This window comes from Hyaena hyaena, unplaced genomic scaffold (genome assembly GCF_003009895.1).
Source record: "Hyaena hyaena isolate Hyena2069 unplaced genomic scaffold, ASM300989v1 scaffold_978, whole genome shotgun sequence".
NCBI lineage: Eukaryota > Metazoa > Chordata > Mammalia > Carnivora > Hyaenidae > Hyaena > Hyaena hyaena.
The window spans coordinates 279,481-305,980 of NW_024081612.1; the positions used below are offsets into that span (position 1 = coordinate 279,481).

General features: G+C 39.5%; 1 protein-coding gene across 1 annotated transcript in view; it reads right to left on the reverse strand.

Moving 5' to 3' along the window:
* Positions 1–2,461: 2,461 nt before the first annotated feature.
* The window catches only part of HSPA4 (heat shock protein family A (Hsp70) member 4), a 47,973-nt gene continuing 23,934 nt past the window's right edge, over positions 2,462–26,500 (reverse strand). Inside the window, exons 7-19 of the mRNA XM_039221373.1 lie at positions 25,040–25,284; positions 18,991–19,067; positions 16,933–17,084; positions 16,317–16,423; positions 15,749–15,882; positions 14,334–14,515; positions 13,314–13,415; positions 10,242–10,394; positions 9,019–9,144; positions 8,198–8,305; positions 5,324–5,443; positions 3,964–4,125; positions 2,462–3,747 (exon numbers count right to left, since the gene is read on the reverse strand). Of these exons, the coding sequence (XP_039077304.1) occupies positions 3,532–3,747; positions 3,964–4,125; positions 5,324–5,443; positions 8,198–8,305; positions 9,019–9,144; positions 10,242–10,394; positions 13,314–13,415; positions 14,334–14,515; positions 15,749–15,882; positions 16,317–16,423; positions 16,933–17,084; positions 18,991–19,067; positions 25,040–25,284 (1,884 nt within the window). The 3' untranslated portion in view covers positions 2,462–3,531. The remainder of the gene's footprint in view (positions 3,748–3,963; positions 4,126–5,323; positions 5,444–8,197; positions 8,306–9,018; positions 9,145–10,241; positions 10,395–13,313; positions 13,416–14,333; positions 14,516–15,748; positions 15,883–16,316; positions 16,424–16,932; positions 17,085–18,990; positions 19,068–25,039; positions 25,285–26,500) is intronic.

The following is a 26,500-nucleotide window of genomic DNA, read 5'->3' on the forward strand; positions in this document are numbered from 1 at the left end:
AATACAGTATTGTTAAAGCCACTTTTTAAAGAAATGACTGAAATCTATGAAATGTACAGAGAAGCCTATCATTAAAAACCAGATCAACGAAACCTCGAGCAGGCCCCTGAAGCCTGCACTGCTTTGCCGTGATTAGGCCACTAAGCTTTACTACATTCCCAGCTTCTAACACCAAAGTTCCATCTTACTTTCTAATCTTTCCTGTTTCTTCAGTACCAGGACTTACCATTTCCCACCCACCCCCCACCCCCGATTTGGCTCTTTCCTTCAAACTTTGATTTTTTTTTTTAATACACTTCACATCCAGCACAGAGCCCAACACACAGCTTGAACTCAGTACCCTGAGATCAAGACCTGAGCTGAGATCAAGTCAAAGGCTTAACAGACTGAGTCACCCAAGCACCCAAACATGGATTATTTTTAAAGTCCCACTACCTCCAATTTCTCCCAGGCCCACCTCATTCTGCACAGTTGATCATCTCTAAAACACTTTTAGGCTAAAAGATCTAAATAGCCCCCAGTACTTCACACTAGAACCCCCTAATCTCTCAGCCCCACCACCCCCAACAGCTCTATAAAAACACTTTAGGTGCTTAAAAACATCTCAAAGGCCACTGATCTGATGCCTCTGCATGAACCCTCACCAACACAGTGCGCCCTGCAAGTTCTTCGCATCAGGCTGAAGCTCACACTGCAAAACCTTCACTCCAGTCTGGACCTCGCCTCCAACCCCCTCTTCTGCAGTGACATGCAGGGCACTGGTTCCTCTCCTGGGTACACAGCACTGTTAACTCCTTCCACATGACCCCAACGCCCCTGTTGCTCTGACTGCTAGCTGGTCCCAGGCTTCCCACTCACTTCACCACATGCCCACTCCTTTCCCAAGGTCAAGAAACCCAAAAGAAAGCCAAGCTCACTGCAGACACATCTGCTGAAGGGGGCTGACACGGGACGTACTCGTAGGCTGTGGCAGGTCAGCTCCTCCTAACATCCCAGAGCAGGCCTCCGGAAGTGAGGCCCCACAACCCTCCCCGTGAGGCCCCCACCTCATAGTCCAGTCTCCTCAGATGTCTTCATCCCCTTCCCGTACTCGTCACCACTCCACATCACATACACACATCTGTATACTCAGACACACTACACATCTCAACGGTGGCCAAGTGTTACTGGCACACTCCAGGCCACAGCGTTCTTTAAAAAAAACGGAAGGCATCAGTCCTCCATGGGGCCAAAACCCCCCTTCTGCTGCTGTCCAAACCCTCCAAGTAAGGACGACACAAGGGATGGATCCCTACAAACCAGAGAACTGGGCCAAGACTCAACATGGGAGAAGAGGAGTACAGAAATAGAGCAACTTCCTGCCCCTCAATTGTTGATGGGAGGTCTCTGACCAGTGTTAACAAGCGGAATTTAGTTAAGAGGAATCCTACCTCTTAAGTTTTTACTGAAAACACACACATACACACACACACACACGCATCTTTCATTAGGAAATTAAGGAAACCATTTCTCTGAGTGTTAAGACAGGTTTCTTTTATTAATTTTTCCTAAACTTGTCTGTTTATTTAATGTTTCTCTTAGTGTAAGAACGTGACCTGGGGAGCTTTAACAAACCAGTTTTGATAATGCAACCTGGATAAATGCTTGTCTGCAAACAAGTCATCAATTATCATACACTCTCTGGCCTGGCCTCCAAGTTCATCCAATTGGTCTTAAGGCCTGTCTAAACAGAGCAAGCAGACCACATCATCTTATTTCTGGTTTAAACTTCAATTTCACCCCCATCCCAACACCCACACCCTCCCCCACACAAAAAGATTTTTTAGAAGAAATGGCCATTAAAGGACTGAGTCAGTTGCATAAGAATTGGCTTAATCCTGCAGCCAGCAAGCCAAAGTTAGCTACTGGCCTCACCGTAGGCCAGCTGGAACTCAGAGCATGACTGGTAGAGAATGAATAGAGGACCCTCTAACAGGGCCAAGTCCTGGTGCTAGAGGCTCCCATGCGTGCTTACACACCAATATAAATACACTTCCACCTTCCTCCTCTAAGCAGTTTCTCTAGAGCACTTCAGAACTTTAACACTCCGGAAGTTTGCAGTGCAGTCAGGGACACAGACTTACTCTAAATAGGCAAAGCATCTTATTTCTAACAGCATAGGCCAAAATCAACAAAGAGGCACTCTGTCACACATAGATAACAGTTATTACAAAGATCCAAAACGTAACCAATCAATGAAGCTTATAATAGTTTCTAAGGCAGGTACCAGCTGTAGCCTCTAACACAGGCTTCCCTTGGAGTTTCCAAACGCTTCCCTACCAACACTGCCCTAGAGGGCAGCCACAGGGAATGCTTTGGTGCACCTGATGTTGGCCGCGCAGAAAGAATGTGGTGATGCTGAAGTTGGGCACCGCACTTAACACTAATTTCGGACTCATCCAGTACAATCCAGTGTATCTTAGGGTTTTTTTTTTTTTGTATTATCTGTCAGCTGTTTAACACATAAATTGGCAGGTTCGTGGCAGGTATCAACACTTAACACACAGCGACTGTGAAATGAGCTAAAAAGCACTTCTAACTCTTGTCCTAGGACTTCAAGCTATACTTCAAATTTACACAGAACATCTCTCACCTGAATGAGCGGGCCAGGATACAAATCTTTACACCATAGTAAGAATCAATTCCTCAGTTCAATTTACCATGCCTATATCCAACATTACATCTACCCAATTCTAACTTTCCAATGAGAAAATGATTTAGACTTGATGATTGGGGCATCAGAATGAACGCACTTTCAGGAACATTCTTTCTCAGCAAGAGCTTCCAGGTCCCAAAGCCTCAGTTATCAACACGCTGCAGGTGAAGGATCCATCTCCCAAGAGCAGCACACGGCATCTGTAGGAGGGGCTCCTCTCCGAGGGGTAGGGAAGGGGCGGGTGGGAGCTCCCACGGAGCAAAGCATGGTGGGGAAGAGCTCAGAGCGGGAAGAGCACAGGGTAGGCTCCTCTCACGTCTTGCTCTGCCAGGTTAATTAACCCATGCCATGCCATCCTCACGCCCTCAGAAAGAGGGGGACCCGGGCGCCATCCCCACACCAGGCAGGGAGCCTTCGTGGCCATCTCCATAACAGAGTTTGGAAGCACAATTTCAAGAGTTCCTGCCACAGAGGTCACAATGAAAAGTCTGCTTGACAGGTAGTTGGAGCTTCTGCTACAGGTCAGCCTTCCCAACCAAATTTATCTTTGTGTAAGCATGATTAAACATAAAAGGAGTGACGTAGAAGCTCGGTAAGTAAGACTAACTGGGCTTCTCAAATAGTACCATTATGAAAAAGATACAATGCACTTAATTTCTGTATCTAACTATTTAGAAGTCAAAATGCTCCATACATTACCTATATCCCCTCCCCCAAAACCCCCTAAAAACTGACTAAGAAATCTCCAGTATTTGATTGCTCTAGTTGATATTCAGAACAAAGTTGACCACTTAAAGCTTTATAACAGTCTGTTTTAATAGAAACAACGGTTGGAATCAATCAATGTCCATTGCAGGAAGCTTCTTGTCGGAACCCGAAGGCGCGGCTGTGCCTGTGCCCTGCTCGGCAGCCTGAGGGCCTGGGCCGTCACCCGGTCCGTCCCCTTGCCCGCCCACCGGCCCGTTCTGCTCAGCGGCTTCTTGCTCCTCTTTTGGAGGTTCCACTCTGGGCTTTGGCTTTGAAACTACAGGCCCACAGGTACTCATCAGCTCCTAGAATGCAAGAGAGGAAACGGTGCACTCTTACAAGATCACAAACTTGACATGACCCACCAAATCGAACCCAAATCCACCCTCTCCCCACCAGCAGCCAGAAACTAAGATGCAAGGACCAAGTTCCCTGCTAATGTGAACCAAGTTCACATTAAAGATTATATATAATTAATAACAAGGCTGACAAGATAATTAAATATCAAAGCTATAAATTACCTTAATTTTAGCTTCAATCTCTCTTGCCTTGACAACGGGATCCACAGTCAGACTCTGCTTGTTCTGCAGATTCAGTCTGTTATTCATCCACTCCATGGCTTCATTCGTGCTCTTCTCCACCTTCATCATGTCCGCAGCATCCAAATGGTCATACTGGTCCTCCTGCAACCATGAGACAACCAGACAAGGGTCAAAGGAGGGTACTCCATCCAACCAAATATCCGGTTCTCTGTCGTCTTTCATAAAGTTTACAGACTTTCAAAAAATGAAGCACAATCTCAACAGAAATTCATTTCTTTAACAAAAAATTCAAGAAAGAAAGAGCAACTCCAGTTTTTAAAACACTCAAGAAACAGACTTCAGGGCCAAATATGTACATAAGATAACAATTAAAAGACTTCAATTAAATAAAAAGCAAAGGCCTAACACACAATCTTATGAAGAAAATTTCACAAACATGACATTAGAAGCCATTAGATTGGAGAACTGAGGTTTAGGCATACTAGTGAAGAACCAAAACAATAATGAAAATTTTATAAAATTTCAGAAGCAAAATTTTTTTTCAATAAATAAGCCCAATTTATCATGCAAAGCTTCTTACACTGACAGACCATCAAGAACCTGAACTATAGTGGAGTGGTTAGGAACCCACACTTTGTGGGGTCACACCTCAGGCCAAGCCCCAGCCCTTCAATAGTAACTGGGGTGGGGCTCCTGGGTGGCTCAGTCGGTTAAGCGTCAGACTTCACATCAGGTCATGATCTAACCTTTTGTGAGCTCAAGCCCTGCTCTGGCTATCATAGCTCTGGCTACCATACTGCTTTTTAAGAAAATAAGTTCTAGGGGGCGCCTAGGTGGCTCAGTCAGTTAAGTGTCTGAGTTTAGCTCAGGTCATGATCTCGCAGTTCATGAGTTCCAGTCAGGCTCTGTGCTGCCAGATCAGAACCTGGAGCCTGCTTCAGATTCTGGGTCTCCCTTTCTCTCTGTCCCTCCCCCACTCACCTGTCTCTCTCTCTCTCTCAAAAATAAATCAACATTTTAAAAAATCTGCATAACAAACCAAACTATTTGCCTAATGGTTCTCAAAAAGACCACAATAGAGCAAGTTAAGTAAATTAAGCAATTTACAGCAAGAAATGGAAACTGAACAATATTGCTCACTTCCAGATCTACCTATTAAAACAGAGTAGCAAATCACAGGGTTCTTAGTAAAATCCAATAAAATATACACATTACACTAACATCCCAAACAAACAAAAAGCAGCAGTATTATTAAATAGTTTAAAAAAGAAAATAACTGCTATGCCTCAAAACTGAACTCTACCATAATAGTAGGGAAAGGGGGAAAAAAAATAAGTACCTTGTTTTTGAAAGAGTTGATTACTTTCATATACTGTTGGATTTGTTTCCCTAGTTCTTCAAATAATTTTGGTCTTTCTTCAGATTCCTGGAATCGCATCTTAATAGGGTGACCTAGATTCTTAAAAGACGAAAGAATGCTTAAACTATCAAAGTGGTATTGTCCCTACTGAGATCTACAATGGAGCACACTTCATCCCCATGTGCTGGAATATAAAAAGCCCAATCATGCTCCCCAGCTCACTGAAATATATCCCTAGGCTAGGTATAAGAATACACCTCTACACTGGTACCCTGTGGAAGCACAGTTCAACTTGTCACTGGAGTCCTAATATTCAAAACACAGTGGGGAGACAACCCAAAATAGGTGCCTCGTGATGGTGATACACAATCTTAAGTATAAAGCATATACAACCCCCCCCAAAAAAAGATTTTAAATTAAATCTAATGAAGTCTTTAACTCTAACCATGAATTTATTAGATGGCAGGAACTACCACAGAAGTGAATTAGATGGTAATAAGTAGCATAGAAATAAAAATCAACAAAATCCAGTCTGAATGAAAATCTCGTGTAAGTTTTTGTTTTGTTTTGTTTAATGACTAAGGGGGCAGAAATGATGGAAGGATAACTACACAGATTTAGAAGAAAAGTAGCAGAATATATGGTCCTTATAGGGCTCCTGAGTCAAACAAACTAAAAACTACTTTATAAAACATATGGAATTTGAAAATTGAATACATGGTAACATTAAACTGGTAGTAAAGGGGTGCCTGGGTGACTCAGTTGGTTAAGCATCTGACTTTAGGTCAGGTCATGGTCTCGCAGTTTGTGGGTTCAAGCCCCAAGCTGGGCTCTGTGCTGACAGCTCAGAGCCTGGAGCCTGCTTTGGATTCTTTGTCTCCCTTTATTTCTGCCCCTCCCCCACCAACCCCTCTGAAAAACTTTTTTTTTTTTTTTTTAATGTTTTATTTATTTCTGAGAGACAGAGACAGTGTGAGCAGGGGAGGGATCAGAGAGACAGGGAGACACAGAATCTGAAGCAGGCTCCAGGCTCTGAGCTAGCTGTCAGCACAAAGCCCGATGCGGGGCTCAAACCCACAAACCGTGAGATCATGACCTGAGCCGAAGTCAGACGCTTAATAAGCCACCCAGGCCCCCATGAAAAACAAGCATTTTTAAAAAAATTTTTTAATTAAAAACTAGAAAAATAAAGGGGTGCCTGAGCGGCTCAGCCAGTTAAGCATTTGACTCTTGGTTCCTCATAAGGCAATGATCTAGCAGTTCAGGAAGTTCGAGCCCCACATCAGACACTGCAATGTCAGGACAGAACCTGCTTAGGATTCTGTCACCTTCTCCTTCGCTCCCTTGCACTCGCTCGCTCTCTCTTAACTACATAAACTTAAAAAAAGAAAAAATGTTATGAAAGAAGGTTTTTAATGTAATGATGTGGTTTAATGTTGCATTTTCTTTTAAATACATACTGAAACATTTTCAGATTAAATACAACATGAAGGACTTTCTCCAAATACCTGAGTGTGGAAGAAGAAATGAAACAAAATTGGTCATAAACTGACAACAGTTGAAACTACTGCTCTGTACTGAGTCTGACATCGCCCATAATAAAAAGTACAACAAACACTTCAATCTGAAGGATCTTTCTGGAGCTCTTACTATCCTTCCAGAAGGACAGGAAAACTGAAGTCACTGTCCTTGAGCAACTTCATTTCAGACAGGAGTCACAATGGCCCAGTTCGATGACAACATAATCCACAGAAATGTGTAAAGTTCTTATACATTTGTATCCTTTTAAAAACATCTTTTTCATTATTTTTTAAATAAAGTTTTATTCAACAATCATTCATTCATTATAGTCCTTAACTCACAGAAGAGGCAAATGACCCTGAACATGCACTAAAACATTCAGTGTACCAGGAATAACCCAAGAGCCTTTAAATCTTCACCCTAACACTCTACCAGCTGAACTTCTTCAGCCCCTTCATTTTTTTTGTATTTTCAACCCTAAATTTAATGATCAGATTGTTTTAATACAAAACCAGAGATTTTTGCTTTACTGAAAATCAAACCTATATGGGGAACCTGGGTGGCATTCTTGGTTTCAATTCAGGTCATGATCTCGTGGCTTCATGGGTACAAGCCCCACATTTGACTCAGTGTTGGCAGTGTGGGGCCTGCTTAGGATCCCCTCCCCCCCACCTCTCTGTCTCTTTCTATCCCCACACCTGACTCGTGCTATCTCTCTCTCAAAATAAATACAAATAAAACTTAAAAAAAAAAAAAAAAACACACACTATATAAAACACCCTCCCCCAGGGTGCCTGGGTGGCTCAGTTGGTTAAGTGTCCGACTTCAGAGCAGGTCATGTTCTTGTGGTTCCTGAGTTCAAGGTCCACATCAGGCTCTGTGCTGACACCTCGGAGCCTGGAACCTCCTTCAGATTCTGTCTCCCTCTCTCTCTGCCCCTCCTCCAACTCATACTTTCTCTCTCAAAAAGATGTTAAAAAAAAAAAAAAAAAGAGCAAGCTCTAGGTCTAACATGGGGCATGAACTCACAACTCCCATGATCAAGAGTCGCATGCTCCAGGATGCCTGGGTGGTTCAGTTGGTTACGGGTCTGACTTCAGCTTAGGTCATGATCTCAGTTCATGGATTTGAACTTCATGTCGGGCTCTGTGCTGACAACCTGGAGCTTGCTCTGGATTCTGTCTCCCCCTTCTCTGTCCCTCCTCCACTTGTGCTGTCTGTCTCCCGGTCTCTCAAAAATAAATAAATGTTAAAAAAAAATTTTTTTAAAGTCACATGTTCCACAGATCATGCCAGCCAGGTATTCCCCCCCTCCCCTGCAAAATTACTTACTTTTAATTCTGCCAATTTATCGACATAAACTTGCTTTGGCTGGTCTTCTCCATCCTCATACAACCAATTTTCAGTATCTTCTAATTTCAAGGTAAAACTGTTTCGATCCTAAAGATGAAGAAAATATTATCAGGGAAGACAAAAATCAGTTGACTAACCAGGAAAGTCAGAGGCAAAGACTAAAGCATCTCAATTTCCTTTAAAACATGGGGGGAGTGGGGAGACACAGACAACAAGACTGGCAATATTACTGTGCTTGTTATCTTCAGACGGTTTTATAATTTTCTCTGCTATGTAAGGGACAGGTTTAAAAATTTGAATACATTTGGATATTTGAAATTTTCAGAAATACAAAAACCATTTAAAAATATGTAAGCTATAAAAAAAATATCTTTAAAAAACTCTTACAACTATGTGTAGTGACAGATGCTTGACTAGACTTATAGTCGTCATTTCATGTTTGCAAATGTCACTACGGTGTACTCCTGAAACTAACATCATGCTATGTGTCAATTACGCCTCAATTTTTTTTAAGTGAAATAAAACACACTAAGCCTCAAAGAAAAGTGAGCCAATTTAAAGAAAAATACAAGGTAAATACAATAGCATGCAAATATAGCAAAAAGTGATGCATTAAAAACAAAAAATTGATGAAGACTAGCCTTTGGGAACCATTGCACTAAAAAAAAATACAACACTTTCCCCCCCAAAAAGCACATTTTAATCATCTAACCAAACACCTACAGATGCCGCCTCCCTTTCTACCACACATCTGAGGCTGCTCCCAGAAGACATGGAGTAACTGGAAGGCACATACTTACAGCCTCACTCACAAACTTCTCGTACTCGCCGCTAAGCTTGTCCCTCATCTCGTACACATACTCTTCCACAGCGTTCTTGGCATCATTCCTCTCCTTCTCCAGTTTATCCTGCATGATCATCTTACCCTAAGAACAGTACACATTAGATATTCAGACAGCTGAAACGAGGTCCTCTTAAATATTAACTAATGTCATCAAGCAAGGAGAGAATTCTTCTCCCCCAAATCCTCTTAGCTCTACAAATCATCCAAGAAAGGAGAAGTGGAAGTATTAGTCCTCAATAAAAATGAAGACCAACTTTGAGGTCTGTTGTATGCTTAGAAAAAAAATAGGGGCACCTTGTGGTCTGTGAAGCCCTGCGCTGGGCTCTGTGCTAACAGCTCAGAGCCTGGAGCCTGCTTCATATTGTGGTTTCCTCTTCTCTCTGCCTCTTCGCTACTCATACTCTCTCTCTCTCTCTCTCTCAAAAATGAATAAATGTTAAAAAATTTTTAATAATAAATAGAAATATTAATATTTAGAAACAAAAGCAAAAATAAGGAAAAGAATTTAAGACAAGTGAACTTTAAGAAACTATTAGCTCAATGTCACAAGACGGTATACTCTGCTGTACCATTACTACACAGTACCAAAAAATCAGATTATTCAAAGTATAAATGCTATAGTTCTGTAAAACAAATCTAAGATCCAAGGGACATGTGACATTTAAAAAAAAAACAAAAACAAACCAACAAACAAAAAAACCTCTCAATTAATTCAATAATCTGTGCTCCAGGGTCCAAACTTTGCATCACTCATCATAACAAGAGTTCAGTATTGACTAGCAGAAGGAGAAGGATCTAATGAACAAAACAGCAATACCAGTGATGCTTCAATTTCTCCTACCTATCAACTTCCATGACCCACCACCTCATCAAACATTGCCAAGCTCCCAAGTGAACAAACACACTCACACACCTGACCATGAACAATACCACCCTTGAGTCAAACATGTAAATGTTAAAGGTCTCATAACAGAGCTTCTAGCAACATAGACGTATGATCATAAAAGAATTTTGACATTACACAGGATTTGTTTGCCCCTGCAGTACCCAAAAACCCAAAACTACTGCCTTAAGCCCCAAACAAATGAAAATGCACATAAAGGTCATTAGACAGAAAGTTTGAGCTATATGGACGTATTCATCTGTTACTGAATGTTCTAAGAGGCTAGAAATAACCACCTCATTTTCAATGTACAAGTTGAGCATCTCTCGGTCTATCTGCCACAACAGCTGATTCTCAATGGGCAGGTCCACAGTACTGGTCTTCACTTTTGCCTTCTTGGCTTGGGGTGGTTGGTCCATCTTTATGTCTTTTGATCCAGCTTGAGAGGTCTAAAATAACAAGAAATCGCTATTAACAAACACATGTGGACCATCTTAAACTTCCAAATGGATCACATTTTACGAGGGTTTGTTTTTTTTTTTTTTTTTGCTTTTTTGTTATCTCATATTTTAACGATCTAAATAACATAGGGCTACTTCTTACAGTATCTGCAACATTAAAAATATAAATAGTTTGAGTAGTCAAATCCACAGAGATAAAAGTAATGGTGGGTGCCAGGGGCTGGGGGAATGGAGAGTTGCTGTTTAATGGGCACAGAGTTTCCAAATGGCAAGATGAAAAAGTTTAGAAGACTGGCTGCATCACAATGTGAATATACCTAATACTGCCGCACCGCATAAACACACACAAAACCTCCCATAATCCCACAATCAACATATAATCACTATTAAATCTTCTCCAATTTTCTTCCAAGTTTATCTAAACATACAGATGTGGATATGAAATTAGTAGGGAAAGGGTATGAATTTATGGTTCAGAAACCTACCACCAATATGATTTCCATATCATTCTCACAAAGAATCTGATAATCCATTCACCTCACCCTGGCCACAAACAGGAACTGGTTTATCATCATCTATTATTTTCTTTGGGTCAATAACCTTGGTGTGTGCCTGGATGGCTCAGTCAATTAGGAATCCGACTCTTGATTTCAGCTTAGGCCATGATCTCACTCCCAGTTTGTGAATTCAAGCCTCATTGTCTCAACAAAGAGCCTGCTTGTGATTCTCTCTCCCCTCTTTCTCTGATCTCCCACTTGCACACATGAGCGCTCTCTCGCTCTCTCAAAATAAACTTTATTAAAAAAAAAAACAATAACCTTTTCTCACACACTTCCAACACACCCATTTCTTCAAGTTGCCTTGTCATATATCATCCAATCTCCTTAGCATTTTAGTGACTTTTTTCCCTAAAGTGACTTTAGTTTTTTGTAACTTTGTATTATTTGTCCATATAGCTATACAAATCTTTGTATTTTTTTCCCTTTGTGATTACTTTCATTGTTTTCATCTTTCAAAGCCCTTCCTGGGGCACCTGGGTGGTTCAGTCAGTTAAGCGCCCGGCTTCAGCTCACGTCCTCTCACAGTTCATCGCTTGAGCCCTGCATCAGGATCCGTGCTGACAGCTCAGAGCCTGAAGCCTGCTTCGGATTCTGTCTCTCTGTCTCTCTGCCCCTCTCCCACTCATGCTGTGTCTCTGTCTCTCAAGAGTGAACAAATGTTTAAAAAAAAATTTTTTTAAAGCCCTTCCTGATCCAAAGACTGGAAAAACATTCATTTCAGTTTTTTTTTTTAACTAACTTATCTGGAGTTCAATTTGCTCTATGGTATGAGGCACAATTTCAAAGTCATTTCCCCACCTCCTATCCAAGTTAAGTCAGTTTCTGAAACTGATCATTTGCATTAAACTTCATCCTAGGAAAGGTGCAGCTCTCGAGCCACCTCAGGGAAGAAGCTTCTCTGTCTCTCAGAAATAAATACATACAAAAACTTAAAAAAAAAAAAAAAAAAGGAAAGAAAGAAAATGATTTAAGACTTAAGCCATCTACAGGTTCTGCCAAACTTTTTTAAATGCCATAGTTAGAAATATCTTACAAAGTTAGACTATATACTGCAATATCTTAAGTTGAAAGAAAACATGTTTTCAAACTGACAACAAATTTAAACATGAAAACTTGGAAGTCACCAAGTTAAAGAACAGAATTACAGGGGCACCTGGGTGACTCAGTCGGTTAAGCATCCGACTCTTGATTTGGGCTCAGGTCATGATCTCGTGGTTTGTGAGATCAAGCCCCCAAACCCAGCTCCATGCTGACAGCTGTTATGGGATCCTCTCTCCCTCCCTCACTCTGCTCCCCCCCACCACCCATGCAATAGGGCATGTTTTCGCTCTCTTTCAAAAAGTATTAAAATAAAAATTTAAAAAAACAGGACTGTAAAGGACTCAAGAATGTTGTATTTTTCAAACAAGTACTTGGGATAAATATACTCCTTATACTACAAAATACATTTAAGTACCTTATTATTTAAAACACCATCTTTAGACAAAAAACCAGAGTCCTAGTCATGACAAAATCTGAAAAAAATGTGTCCCATTTATCAGTAAAGAATAAATTATAGGCAGGATGACTAACAGTAACAGCCATCCAGAAACCAATATGAACCAATCACAACCTAGTAACACTAGAGTTTCTGAATACATTCTTCCCACACACCAAATGGACAGTTCAAAGTTCTTGCCAAACACTCTCCAAACACACTTAAAATCTCGCTTAAAAGTTTCAAATACATAGAGAATTCCTAACACAACTTGAACAATACAGGTCTGAACTGAACAGATCCATGCATATATGGGTATCTTTTTCAAACAGTACAGTACTGCAAATGCATGGTCTCTGCTTTATGATTTTCTTAGTAACATTTTTTTTCTCCAGCTTACCTTCCTGTGAGAATAGTGTTTAATTAATACATGAATATCATACAGAATATGAGTTAATCAACTATTTAAGTTACTAGTAGGGCTTATGGTCAACAGTAGGCTACTAGTCAAGTTTCTGGGGAGTCAGAAGTTATAAACAGATTTTTTACTGCACAGAGGTCAGCATCCTTAACCTGTGCATTGTTCAAGGGTCAAATGCGTAACTGCCTTCAAAGATGCACCATCTCAGCCAAATCATGTATAAAAAGAGATTAAAAATCACACTCAAAAACACAACTGTGGGGCGCCTGACCCCTGATTTCAGCTCAGGTCATGATCTTGCGGTTTGTGGGAATGAGCCCCATGTTGTGCTCCACGCTGACACTGTGGAGCCTGCTTGCGATTCTCTCTCCCTCTCTCTGCCCTACCGCACTCATGCCCTCTGTCTCTCTCTCTCTCTCTCAAAAAAACATTAAACACACAACTTATACCTCCATTTCTTCAGATTCTGCCTTATTTTCTGCTGGTGTGTGCTGCTGCTGCTGCTGCTGCTGCTCTTCAGCATGGGGTTCCTCTTGGTCCACTTGCATTTTCTGGGGGGAAAAAAAAAAAAAGGTCACCTCAAATCCCGAAACTAGGAAATACTAATGAAAGACTAAGCAACCTTCCTAACACAGAGGCAAAACCACATGGTAGAGAATTCCTGCTCAATTATCAGCAATCAGAAGAATACCTAGACTCCAATTCCAGCTATGACACGTTACCTCTAACAACAACGTTTTCCTTTCTGGATCTTAACTCATAAATCTGCACAATGGAATAACACTTGTTACATAAACCAGGGTGGCTGCCGAACTACTTTGTAAACTGAAGCAGTACTCGTCCTACGCAGTGTGGCAATATTTAACATGATGTTTCCAAAGAGGAAAGGAGTTTCTCCCAGCTTCCTCATGAGTAAATTTCTCTCAAAAGTCTCAAGTCTTCCAAGCAGTTTTTAAATTAGTCTCTTCATCCTCCTAATGCACTATAAACATGAGAGGAGGGGAACACCTTCAGAATTCTGTTAAAAGAACAAAGCCTGATAATAACGATAAAGCAGAGTTTGTGGAGACCTGAATTCCTAGCTCTCAATGCCTGTAGCACATTGAACAACCTCAGAGACTTCTAAAACTGATACCTGAGCCTTAACCCAGACCAACTCAATAAAATCTCTGGAGACTCAGTAGTTTCATAAAGCCTTGATTTTGATGGACAAGAAGGATGAGACCCAGTGCACGATTCCAATGAGTATAAAATCTACTTGTGAAAATAACGGAGACTCCAAGCATTCTTCAGGGATCAGAATCAAAAATAATTCAACTGTAAGACTGTACAAAGACCCCTGTGCTGGGATAAGGGGACACATGCAAACTCACTCTCAGTACCTCCGTCACAAAGTTCCTCCCTTGCCACCCAGTCAATCTGCTAGAATTTCTAGCCAAGTCACCTCTGGTATAAAATGTCTGGGTTACCTCTTCCTCTTTTGCGTTCTGATCTGTTTCCATCGGTTCCTCATTTTCCTCAAACTTGAGCACTTCCACTAGAGATGCACTGGACACACTGAAGATGCCATGGACATTTACTCGCACCTTGACTTTCACCTTTGAACTGGAGCCATCAGACTGAGGAGTGACTTTCTGAACTAAAAACTGAGCTAGGGACATATGAGACAAAAGAGAAAATACGAACTGAGAGGACAAATTCAAACATGAATATATGCCCATTTCCCAGTGACAGGTGAATAATATGACACTTCAAATAAACCAAGTACGTACTCTTACAAGCTTCCTTCATCATCAGATTTCTCCTTCTTCTTTTACAAACAGTCCAACTTGTCTCTTAGTACCTTGTCCCAATTAAGGATTCAAATGTCTCCTAACTCTCCAAACATTTCCTTACCTCTGGTCCCTTATTCTAATTCATCCTTATATGCCACTACCAGGTAAGTTCCTAAACCAATGTCACCTTCTCCACTACTGGGGGAAAAAACCCAGTGATTCCATACTGCTTCTGTCATTTACCAAAAAACTGCCATTTATTAAGAGTCAGTTACTATACTACAGTTTTACTTATGTTTTAAAAGTCACAGGGGCGCCTGGGTGGCTTAGTCGGTTAAGCGTCCGACTTTCGCTTGGGTCATGATCTCGCGGTTCGTGGGTTCGAGCCCCGCATCGGGCTCTGTGCTGACTGCCAGCTCAGAGCCTGGAGCCTGTTTCAGTCTGTGACTCCCTCTCTCTCTGACCCTCCCCTGCTCATGCTGTCTCTCTCTCTCTCTCCTAGAAATAAATAAAAACATTAAAAAAATTTTTTTTTTAAAAAGTCAAAAACCTCTGCAAAATATGAATTGTCATTCTTATTTCAGTTTTATTAATGAGGAAAACAGAGTAGATTACTTTTCCCATAGCCTTTAAGTACCATTCAGGATATTTCTATACTTTACTCATGCATTCGAAGTCTGTAATTATCACGTAACTCTAGTTTCTCTCCTCTTACCTGGGATTATTTCCAGATTACAGGAGTTTCTGAGAGTCTATGAAGATGCTAGCCAACATGGATCCATAACCTAGGATACTGATCTAACAATTTCCTAATGATTTTCTGTGTACATCTTATAACTCTGTTATGGTCAAAACTGAATTTAACTCTTCTTCAGTATCTAGGGATCACATTATGTGCAAGGTATACTCAATATGTTCATTAACCAAAAAATACTGCCCACACAATAAGAGATCCAATTAAACAGTAACTATCCCGTGAGTAGTGAACTGGTAACAAGACTAGAAGAGGATTTTTGTGTATGATCTAAACTTCAGAACACTGTATTTGCTCTACTATCCCAGTTCTCCCAAGTACTAATTTTTTTTTTTTAATTCCCAACTCTACTTACCTATAGCAGGGTCTGGATAGGGCAAATCCTGTGGAGAGCTGTAATAGGCCTCCAGAGTGAAAGGTTCCTTTCTATAAAATGTGAGCACTTTCGAGAAAGGAGCAGCATGATTTTTTGTAAAGACTTCACAGTCACTAGAGGGAAAAGACAAAAACACACCAATTTAAGATATCTCTGAACACTTTTACCAATATATTCTACATCTGTAATTATTGCATGGCTCTAGTTACTCTTCTACTCTGTCGTCTGACATCATTACCATGATAAGAGAGGTTCCAAGGAAAATAAAAAAACTTACATGTCTATCTACAGAAACATACGAAATCCATTTTAAGAAAAGGAATATACTTCAGAAACCACATAAAAGGCTCCAATTATTTCAGTCAGATCAATTATAGGAAACTAAGGACACAAATTTATTATTAACACTAAAGTAAGGCATTACTCTGCTTCATGCATTGTGACAAAATGTTACGGATTTGTAGAAAGTGAAACGGAGGGCAGTATTTTACTGAGACTTCTCACTAAGTTAACTTTAAGGATAAGAATAATTAATAAATGTTATTACCTTGACCCTTCTTCAGCTGGAGAATTCCATCTCAGAGATATTGGATACAGTACTACATCAGTTATAGAAAATTCTCTGACTTTGAAAGCAGGCGATAAGATTGCACACTAGAATAATAATTTTTAAAAATTCCATATGACATGTACAGATATTATGAACTATTATTATGAGATGTATAAATAATAACTTCAAAAAACCATCAATGGTTTTTAAGTATTTACATTAATTATTTAATGATGTCCGAGTAAGTGGTTTTAAAAACTTGTTTCGTTTGTCAAATTATCATCTAGCCATTACTTATCATTTTTCCATTAACTTGAATCTTTATTTCACTGATGTACAACACTACTTCATATGTAGAGAATTAATATGCCAAATTCTAGCAGTATTTCACACTTGCCTCTTGTTTCTAATAAATTAATTCATCTTACTGTATATTACAGAGTACAATTCCATTTATCAATACCACCTGTCATATCCACTGTAAAAACTAAAATTTCAGAATCTCCCACCTAGAGACCATCCCGAGCTGACCTCAGATTATTAGCAGATACAGAAAAGCAAAGCCATCTTGGAACAATGACCTCTAAATGGCTAACTGTGAAAGAAAGCTCACCTGCAATGCACAGCCTCGAGTGACCGCTTCATCAGCATTCAATGTTGTACTAAGTTCTTTACCAAAAAATTTGCTGATCTTCTCTTTCACTGCAGGGATTCGTGTTGCACCACCAACTATCTCCACTGCATAAATATCTTCTTTCTTTAACTCTGTTTTAAAATTATTACAAGATTTTGACTAAAATAATCTTTAAATTAGTACTTTTAGGGGAGCCAGAAGTGGCTCAGTCAGTTAAGTGTCCAACTCTTAATTTCGGCTCAGGTCACGATCACACAGTCTGTGAGACTGAGCCCCAGGCTGGGCTCTGCGCTGACATCATGAAGCCTGCTTGGGATTCTTTTCCCCTCCCTTTTCTGCCCCTCCCCCAAGCATACATACATGCACACATTTGCTCTCAAAATAAATAAAACGCATTTTAAAAAATTTAAAAATACTTTAAAATTAAATAAATAATAATAAATTGTACTTTACATTGAAATAAAAGAGCAATGTAACATCTTAACACAACAAAATAACTTACAGGGAGACTGGAGTCTGTTAAGCATCGGACTTTTGCTCAGGTCATGATCTTATAGTTCGTGAGTTCAAGCCCTGCATTGGGCTCTGTGCTGACAGCTCAGAGCATGGAGCCTGCTTTGGATTCTGCGTCTCCCTTCCTCTACCTGCCCCTCCCCCACTTGTGCTCTGTCTCAAAAGTAAACGTCAAAAAAAAATTTTTTTAAGTGACTTACTGATATGTAACAAAATCCCTCCACTCCTTCACCCCCTAGCCACCATCACTGTGCGCGCGCGCGCGCGCACACACACACACAGGTGTGAAGCATCTAAAAACCAGTAGATTTTTTTTTTTTTTAAGTTTATTTATTTTGAGAGAAAGAGAGTGCTCACACACACGTCGAGAAGGGGCAGAGAGAGAGAAACAAACAGATGGAGAATCCCAAGCAGGCTCCACACTGGCAGCACAGAGCCTGATGAGGGGCTCGAATCTGTGAACCGTGAGATCATGACCTGAACAGAAGTTGGACGCTTAACCTACTGAGCCACCCAGGTGCCCCAAGTAGGTATGTTTTAATGCACAAAATAACAAGGCAGTGTGACACAACAGTGGGAATTAGGAGGTGAGGACCATGAATACTCAACGCCCTGAACTTTGTTTCATGCTCTGAAATAGTACCAAAGAATTGTTTAAACACCAATACTTAAGCTAGCCAAAAGGGAAAACAGGAGGGCCATTAAAAAATGAGTGACCCTACCATGTCATGAAAGAAAAAAGTATTCAAAGCCACCTGACTGCTCCATCTAGAGCATTAATAATACAGCTACAGTCTCCTCATAAAAGAAGTAAAGAAAGTGCACACCAGATGTCTTCAGTTACTCATAAAACACTCCTAACATCATATTTTATGCAACAAATACTAAGGATATGTTGAAAAGGGCTATTTAAAGAAACGGGCTATCCCAGTATGGAAAAGTACATGCCAGTTTGCCAGAGTCACTCTGATGTAAGAGCTAAGCCTTTTGTCAAGATGACAGTATATCTCAACACTCTGAAATACTTAGCAACCAACACAACAGTGGACTCCAAATAAAAGTATGTTGAAGGTTTTAGAAAAATTAAGGATACATTCCTAAATCAAACTTCTCCTTTTAGCTAGAAATAAAATTAAAGCATCTGTTAAAATAACTATGTGGTTATCACATAGTTTGCTGTATTTCTCAGTCACCAAAAGATTCAATGAGAGAAAAAAGCCTTTAAGACTAGTCCAAGCAGCAACGCAAAGGACAATTTTTACCCCCATGAAATAAATGATGTGCTTATATCCATCTCTGAGTCTGAATTAACTTTAGAAAACTATTAGATTTCACTGGATACTGTTATCAAAAGAGGGTGGGGACAGGGGTGCTCCAGGGGAAAGATGAAGATAAAAAGAAGCTTTATGCAGCAATAAAGTAATTCATACAATCAAAATTTGTGTAACTTTAAAAAAGAAGTAATAAATGATATTTTCCAAAAAGCCTAGATAATACAAACAATTCAGTCAAAATAATACTTACTGGCTTGTTCCAAAACACTACGAAGCGGTGGCTCCACTCTAGCTAAGAGATCATCACACATCTCCAGAAATTTGCCTCTATGAGAAAAACAGTAATTGGTTCAAATCACATTCCACTTTTATGTGGGGAATACATGGCTATAATCAAAAGGTAAGAGGGGTGCCTGGGTGGCTCAGTCGGTTAAGCAGCCGACTTCAGCTCAGGTCATGATCACAAGGTTCATGGGTTCGAGCCCCACATCAGGCTCTGTGCTGACAGCTAGAGCCTGGAGCCTGCTTCAGATTCTATGTCTCCCTCTCTCTCTGACCCTCCCTACTCATGCTGTCTCTCTCTCTCTCTCTCTCAGAAACAAATAAAACATTAAAAAAAATTTTTTAAAGGTAGGTATAACAAGTATTGGCAGGAATGTAAAGAAACTGGACCCCTCATACATGCCTGGTAAGTATGTAAAATAGTATGGCTACTTTGCCAAAGAATCTGTCAATTCCTCAAAATGCTAAACACAGTGTTAGTATATGACCCAACAATTACACTCTAGGTATACAACCAAAATAATTGAAAACGTATGTCCACACAAAAAATTGCACATAAATACTCTTCAAAGCACCATTACTCATAACAGCCAAAAAAGTAGGAAAAAACCTAATGTCCATTAAGCAGTATTCAGGAATGAAAAGGAATGAACACAGTAAAAGAGCCTAATATTGGTTAAAAGATGGTTATTAAATTTTAAAAAATTATGTGAGGTGAAAGAAGCCAATCAAAAAAGAACTCGTATTAGGGACGCCTGGGTGACTGTCCATTAAGATGCCAACACCTGATTTTGGTTCAGGTCATGACCTCACGGTTCATTTTGTGAGTTCAAGCTCCACATGGAGCTCTGCACTCAACAGCGCAGAGCTGCTTCAGATCCTGTCTTTCTTTCACTCTGCCACTCTCCTGCTTGAATGTGCTCTCTCTTAAAAATAAGTAAAAAAAAGTTAAAAAATGTTTATTAATTTTTGAGAAAAAGAGGGACAAAGAGAGGGAGACACAGAACTGTAAAGCAGGCTCCAGTTCAGCACAGAGCTATCAGCACAGAGCTCAACTCGGGGCTCAAACTCACAAACCATGAGATCATGACCCTCAGCCAAAGTCAAAGCTTTTAACTGAGCCAACCCAGGTGCCTTTACACACACACACACACACACACACACACACACACACACACACACGACTCCATTTGTACGAAATGTTCAGAGTGGGTAAATCCAGAAAGCAGATGAATAGCTGCCTAGGACTGTAGTATGAAAAACAAGATGAAAGACAACAAATGGGTATAATTTTTTTCCTTAAAATACTTTGTTTTAGGTTTACAGAGAAATAGACATTACAGAGAATTCCCACAGACCCCTCACCACAGCCCCCCCCCCCCAGTTCCCCTATTAACATCTTACATGAGTGATACCTTTCCAAAAGACACATATAATATAAACTAGGGTTCTATAGGCTTTGACAAAGGTGTGATGTAAGGAAGTACCCAGTCTGACAGAACCACATGAAATGGCTTCCCTGCCCTAAAACTCCTGTGCACTCCCCCTGAACTCCTGCCAACCACTAACATTTTCAGTCTCCATAGTTCTACCTTTTCCACAATGTCATACAGTTGAAATCAAACAGTATATAACATTTTCAAACTGGCTTCTTTTGTTCAGAAATACACATTTAGGGTTCCTCTAAGATTTTTTATAGCTTAATAGCTCATTCAGGGTTTCTTAATGAGATGACGAAAATATTCTAAAACTTCCTTGTGACAATGGCTGCAAACTTTGTGAATGTATTAAAAACCACTGATTATATGGGGCGCCTGGGTGGCTTAGTCGGTTAAGCGTCCGACTTTCGCTTAGGTCATGATCTCGCGGTTCGTGGGTTCGGGCCCCGTGTTGGGCTCTGTGCTGACTGCCAGCTCAGAGCCTGGAGCCTGTTTCAGTCTGTGACTCCCTCTCTCTCTGACCCTCCCCTGCTCATGCTGTCTCTCTCTCTCTCCTAGAAATAAATAAAACATTAAAAAAAATTAAAAAAAAAACCAAACCACTGATTATACACTTCAAGAGTATGATGTTTATTAATTATCCCTCTGATATACAGAATATAAAACATACTAGAGTAGCAAAATTTTAAGACCACCTATGGCAATATTGATGAGGACATAAAAAAAACTGAAACTCTTGTATGTTGGTTAGAGTTTAAAACAAGTTTTTTCCTGGGCACCTGGGTGACTGTCAGTTGATTGTCCAACTCTTGACTTTGGTTCAGGTCATGAGTTCATGAGTTCAGGTCATGGTTCATGAGTTCAGGTCAAGGTTCATGAGTCTGAGCCCCACTGTCAGTGCAGAGCCTGCAGGGGATCCTCTCTCTTTTCTTTCTCTCTCTCTCTCTCTCTCTCCCTCCCCCCGCCCCCACCTGGCTTTCGTGCACATACATACTCTCTCAAAAATAAACAAACATAAAAATAATTTTTTATAGTCTTAAAATGTTATTTATTTTTGTGAGAGAGAGCGTAAGCAGGGGAGGGGCAGAGAAAGGGGGAGACAGAGGATTTGAAGCAGGCTCTACTCTGACAGCAGTAAGACCAATGCGGGGCTTGAACTCATGAACTGTGGGATCATAACCTGAGCCAAAGTCAGACGCTCAACTAACTGAGCCATTCAGATGCCCCCCACTCCTCGCAAAAAAAATTTTATAAATGAGATTTTTCCCTAATAGCAATAAAACTGGAAAAAGCCAGTGTCCACCAAAAAGAGATAACAATAATCCTATAATGGCACACTAGTCAGCAATACACAAGGAGCAAATGATATATGCAACAACTAAATCAATCTCAAGTTTTATGCAAAACAAAAGAAGTCTTACACAAAACTACATACTATATGACTACATTTATAAGTTCTAGGGACACCTACATGGCTCAGTCAGTTAAGCGTTCAACTCTTGGTTTCAGTTCAGACCATGATCTCACAATCATGAGGCTCCTCCCTGAAAGTGTGGAGCGTGCTTGGGATTCTGTCCTCTCTTTTTCCCTCTCTAGGTCCTGCCTCAGCTCGCACAAGGCCGCTCTCTCTCAAAGTAAGTAAACTTAAAACTCTAAAACACAAAAAAAAAAACTTCAAAAGTTCTACACAGGGAATTTTAATCTATGAGCCCCTAAAATGAAAACCCCAGTGAGTGGCTACCCCCGGGGATGAAAGCCTAAGTTTTCCAAAATGGTCTATTCCATGATAGGGGTACTGGTTACAAACATGTGTGCACTTGGCAAAACTCAGCAAATGCACATTTAAAACCTGAATATGTCATTATATAAAAATAAAACAAAAAACTTAAAACACTGAATTCTGATAATTAGTATTTGTGGATAAGTATACAGCTAGATATACACTATTTTGAGATGCATCAAAAAAAATTGGATAGACAGAAAGATGAATAGATGAATAAGATACATGATACAAGTACAGTTAATGTTATAAGTAGAACCCAAATGGCAGGATAAGAATGTTCACTACAAAATTTTTTGTTCTCCTGAACATCTGAAAATATCCATCATTAAAAAAAAAATTTTTTTAAAGGTGCAGAGAGAAGTCTAGAAAGAAGACAAGAGCAATGGTAGAGTCTTTTTCTTTTTTTTTTTTTTAACTGGTTTGGAAAATTAATTCACGTAAGTTTAGAATTCACCATGAGCACCAGCGTGGCTCAGTCAGTTAAGCATCCATCTCTCGATTTCTGCACAGGCCATGATCTCAGGGTCATGATATTGAGAGATATTGACTCTCTCCCCCTCTACCTTTTTCCCTGCTCACGCACGCTTACTCTCCCTAAAATAATTAAATTCTGAAAGAATAAAATCAAAGCACAAGAAGGGGACAAGTACTGAACGATGTTAATTCAAGAAAACCTGCTTGATATTTAAGTAGCTATGAAACTATATACTGAAAGTGCACACTGCATACCTGGGAAAAACGGATCAAAAACAACCAGCAACAAAACCAAATTATTCTGGTAAATTAGACTTCCAATTTGGCATCTAGCAAAAAGAACAAGTAGCAAGTAACTGAAAAGTACACTGTCATAATTACACAGCAATGGTATACGCGAAAAGATAGTATTATTCCCTTTAAGATAATCAAGGAAAGAACAGGAGCTAAGGTTAGGTTCTATCCAACCAAATGTGAACATGCAAAACTGTCATCAACACGTAAGAACTCAGGGTTCACATGTGATATTTCTTAGAAACCTGTTAGGAAAATATACCTCCAACAACTAAAACGATGAAGAGACATTAACATAAAGTAGAAATAAGGAACAAGCCTCAGCAAAGATGTGGTGAAACTGAAAGCCTTACACACTGCTGGTGAGAAGGTAAAACGGTCCCAACTGCTGAGGAAAATAGTTTGGCAATTCCTCAAAAAGCGAAACACAGAATTACCATATGACTCAGCAATTCCACTCCTACATTTATTCCCAAAAGAACTAAAAGCAAGGTAGTCAAACAAACACGTATTCATGAATAGTCACAGAAGCACCATTCACAAGAACTAAAGGTAGAAACAACCCAAAGGTCCATCAGGTAATGAAAAGATTAAAAACTGTGATGTTATCCATACAAATGGAATACTATTTGCCACAAAAAGCACAGAAGTACTAATAATAAGCACATGCTACAATGTGGATGAGCCTAGACAACACAGCGTTAAAGTCAGAGACACAAAAAACCCAAAACGCATAGGTGTATAGTTCTATTTACATGAAACATCCAGAAGAGGCAAATTCAGAGATTTTAAAAAAAAAAAAAAAAAAAAAAAAAGGATAGTGTTGCCAGGCACGAGAGGCAAGGGAAGAAGGGAAGTAACTGCTTACTGGCTCTGAGGTTTTATTTTGGGGTGATGAAAACATCTGGTCACTAGACGAGGTGGTCACTGCACAACAATGTGAATGTACTAAAGGCCACAGAGTTGTTCACTTTAAAATGGAATGTGGAATTTACCCCATTAAAAGTTAATCAGAAGAAACACTAGAATGGTGGAAATGATCTGGTTTCATTAGTTTAAAAAAACAAGAGTGTTAATGAGCACTACAGACTAAATGTAGACTATAAACTAGAGAATATGACAGCTTTAAACTCAATGTCCCTAAAATACAACTATTCAAAAAGACAAAAAAACAAAAAAAAACCCACCAGCACACAGGTTAATTAACCATTTTCAGTTTTTACAAAGTATAAAATACTTACAAGTGTCTACTTGGCTCTGAGTATCAGAAAACAATTTCTGAGAGACACCCTCATACTCCTCTGCTCCCCAGACCACACAACACATACACACACAATGCTGCTTAATAAAAATGAAAACCAAAAAAAATAAACAAATAAAAATAAAAAAATGAAAACAATCACATTCAAGTAGAGAGGAAAGGGGGCTACCAATGTGGTTACTAGACACGGTAATTCTAATTCTAATTCCATCTCAATTTTTTGAGGATTAACTGAGGTCACACTTTCCCCAAAAAAGCCATCAACCATGCCTGACTTCTATCAGTAGAGTTCACCTAAAGAACTTATCACTCATCATCCAAGCAACCCAAACAGACAAAAATAACATTCTGGGTATTTCTGAGGACAGCCATGAAACGTCAGTAACACAAAATTCTTGCAACACTGTATAAAAAGAGCTGCTGCCCACAAATGACTCTGAACTACCCAAGAACACCAATTTCTGAATCAATGACTAAATCAAATTCAGTATTATTTGGCATTAAAGCATGTTGCCCTGATTTTTTGAAAACTGATAACTCATATAATACATACACCTGTAGAGAGCTATCAACTTACTGGAATAATCGAAAAAAAAGTTTCCAAACTTCACATCAAAAGCAGGATCCTGAATGGTCTCTGTTTTTTACCTACAGAAGTTACCTTATTAACAATCATGGTAATTTCAACAATTAGTTAAATAAATGCTAATATATAAGTGGAGGAAAATCGCAATTGAGTTTAACATCAAAACAGTGATCTGGTTACCTATTCATAGTCCCAGATACATCAACATCATTCATAAAACATTCGATGCTCAAAGGGAGGTCTGAAGCATTTGCACTCATCAATTTCTTGAGTTTCTCACACTCCTGAGACAGTCGTAATAATGCACGAATTTTTGACTTTATGTCTAGCTTGTATTTCTTTCCAAATTCTTCACAGAAGTGATTTACTAACACCTCATCAAATTTTCTGCCTCCCAGCGTTGTGTCAAATGCAGTGGCCAGAACCTTAGGAAAAAAGATGATAATTAATTCAAAAATTAACCAATCAACTTAAAATTTTATCATGATATATATTTAACTGGTAAGTTAACAAGGGGGCACATTCAGGTTGAAACAAGGCAATGTGCACATGTCATTTACTCACTGTTACAAACACTGTGAAAAGAGACACTGTAATCCCCAATTTACAGATGATGCTACAGGCCCAAATGGACTAAGAGATGACAGCCTTTATGAAAAAATAAAATAAAAACAATCTATTCAAAGATGATAAATGTTGTGAAGAAAAACAGGACACAGAACGGAATACTGTCTAATTCCAACTTTGTTTTCTTCAAAAGACTAAAATGAAATACAGTAACCTGTTCAGAGCAGTAACATTATGAATGTTTTTCTTTTCATGCAAATGTTTTCCAAGTTTGGGAATGTTTTCATGATGAGTGTTTTTAGAATTAAATTTATGGCTGGTAGCTTCTGTTTAAAAAAAGGTGAAAGTATACAATGTGTTTCTGAAATAAAGCCATTAGTGATTAAAAGTTTTAAGTACTAAAGTTTACACTTGGTTTGTTACTTATATCTGTAAAAATCCCAAACCTGTTATTTCCCAAGCATCCCAAAGATCCTTATTTAAAAAAAAAAAAAAAAAGGCCTAGAAACAGTATAAATCAGAATGTAAAGTGAAACTCAGTCTAGTTTTCAAAATAATAGGACTGTAACAAATAGTCTCAAAACGTCATACAAACCTAACACTTTGAGACAGACAGTCCTGCCCCAACAATCCCCAAATTTGGAGGAAAAATGCAATTTCGGCCTTGACACAAATAACCCTGATACACAACGCTAACAATTAAAATCATGCACCAAAACCTTCTTGGTTCTTAAGCAAATTCTAATTAAAATCACCTAGAGAACTGATTTTATATTCCACTGTAGAACTAGCATATACCAGCAAATTCAAATGCGACCAGGATCACTCTCTGGCCCCCTTTGTCTTTAATGCTGCTAGACTTCTCATTGTACAAAATGCTTTCTCCAGAGCTCTAAGGTTTCCAGAAATCTGGAGTATCTCTCTCAGTTTGGTTTCTTTTTGGCTGTCCAAGTACTAGTCCCTATACTCTTTTCCTAGAGCAAGAAGAGGATGCCTTTGTTAACTCTTCAATCCTCAGTGTAAAATACACAAAGGGACTAAGTGTTAAAGAATCCTAATAAGCCTGTAAGGTTA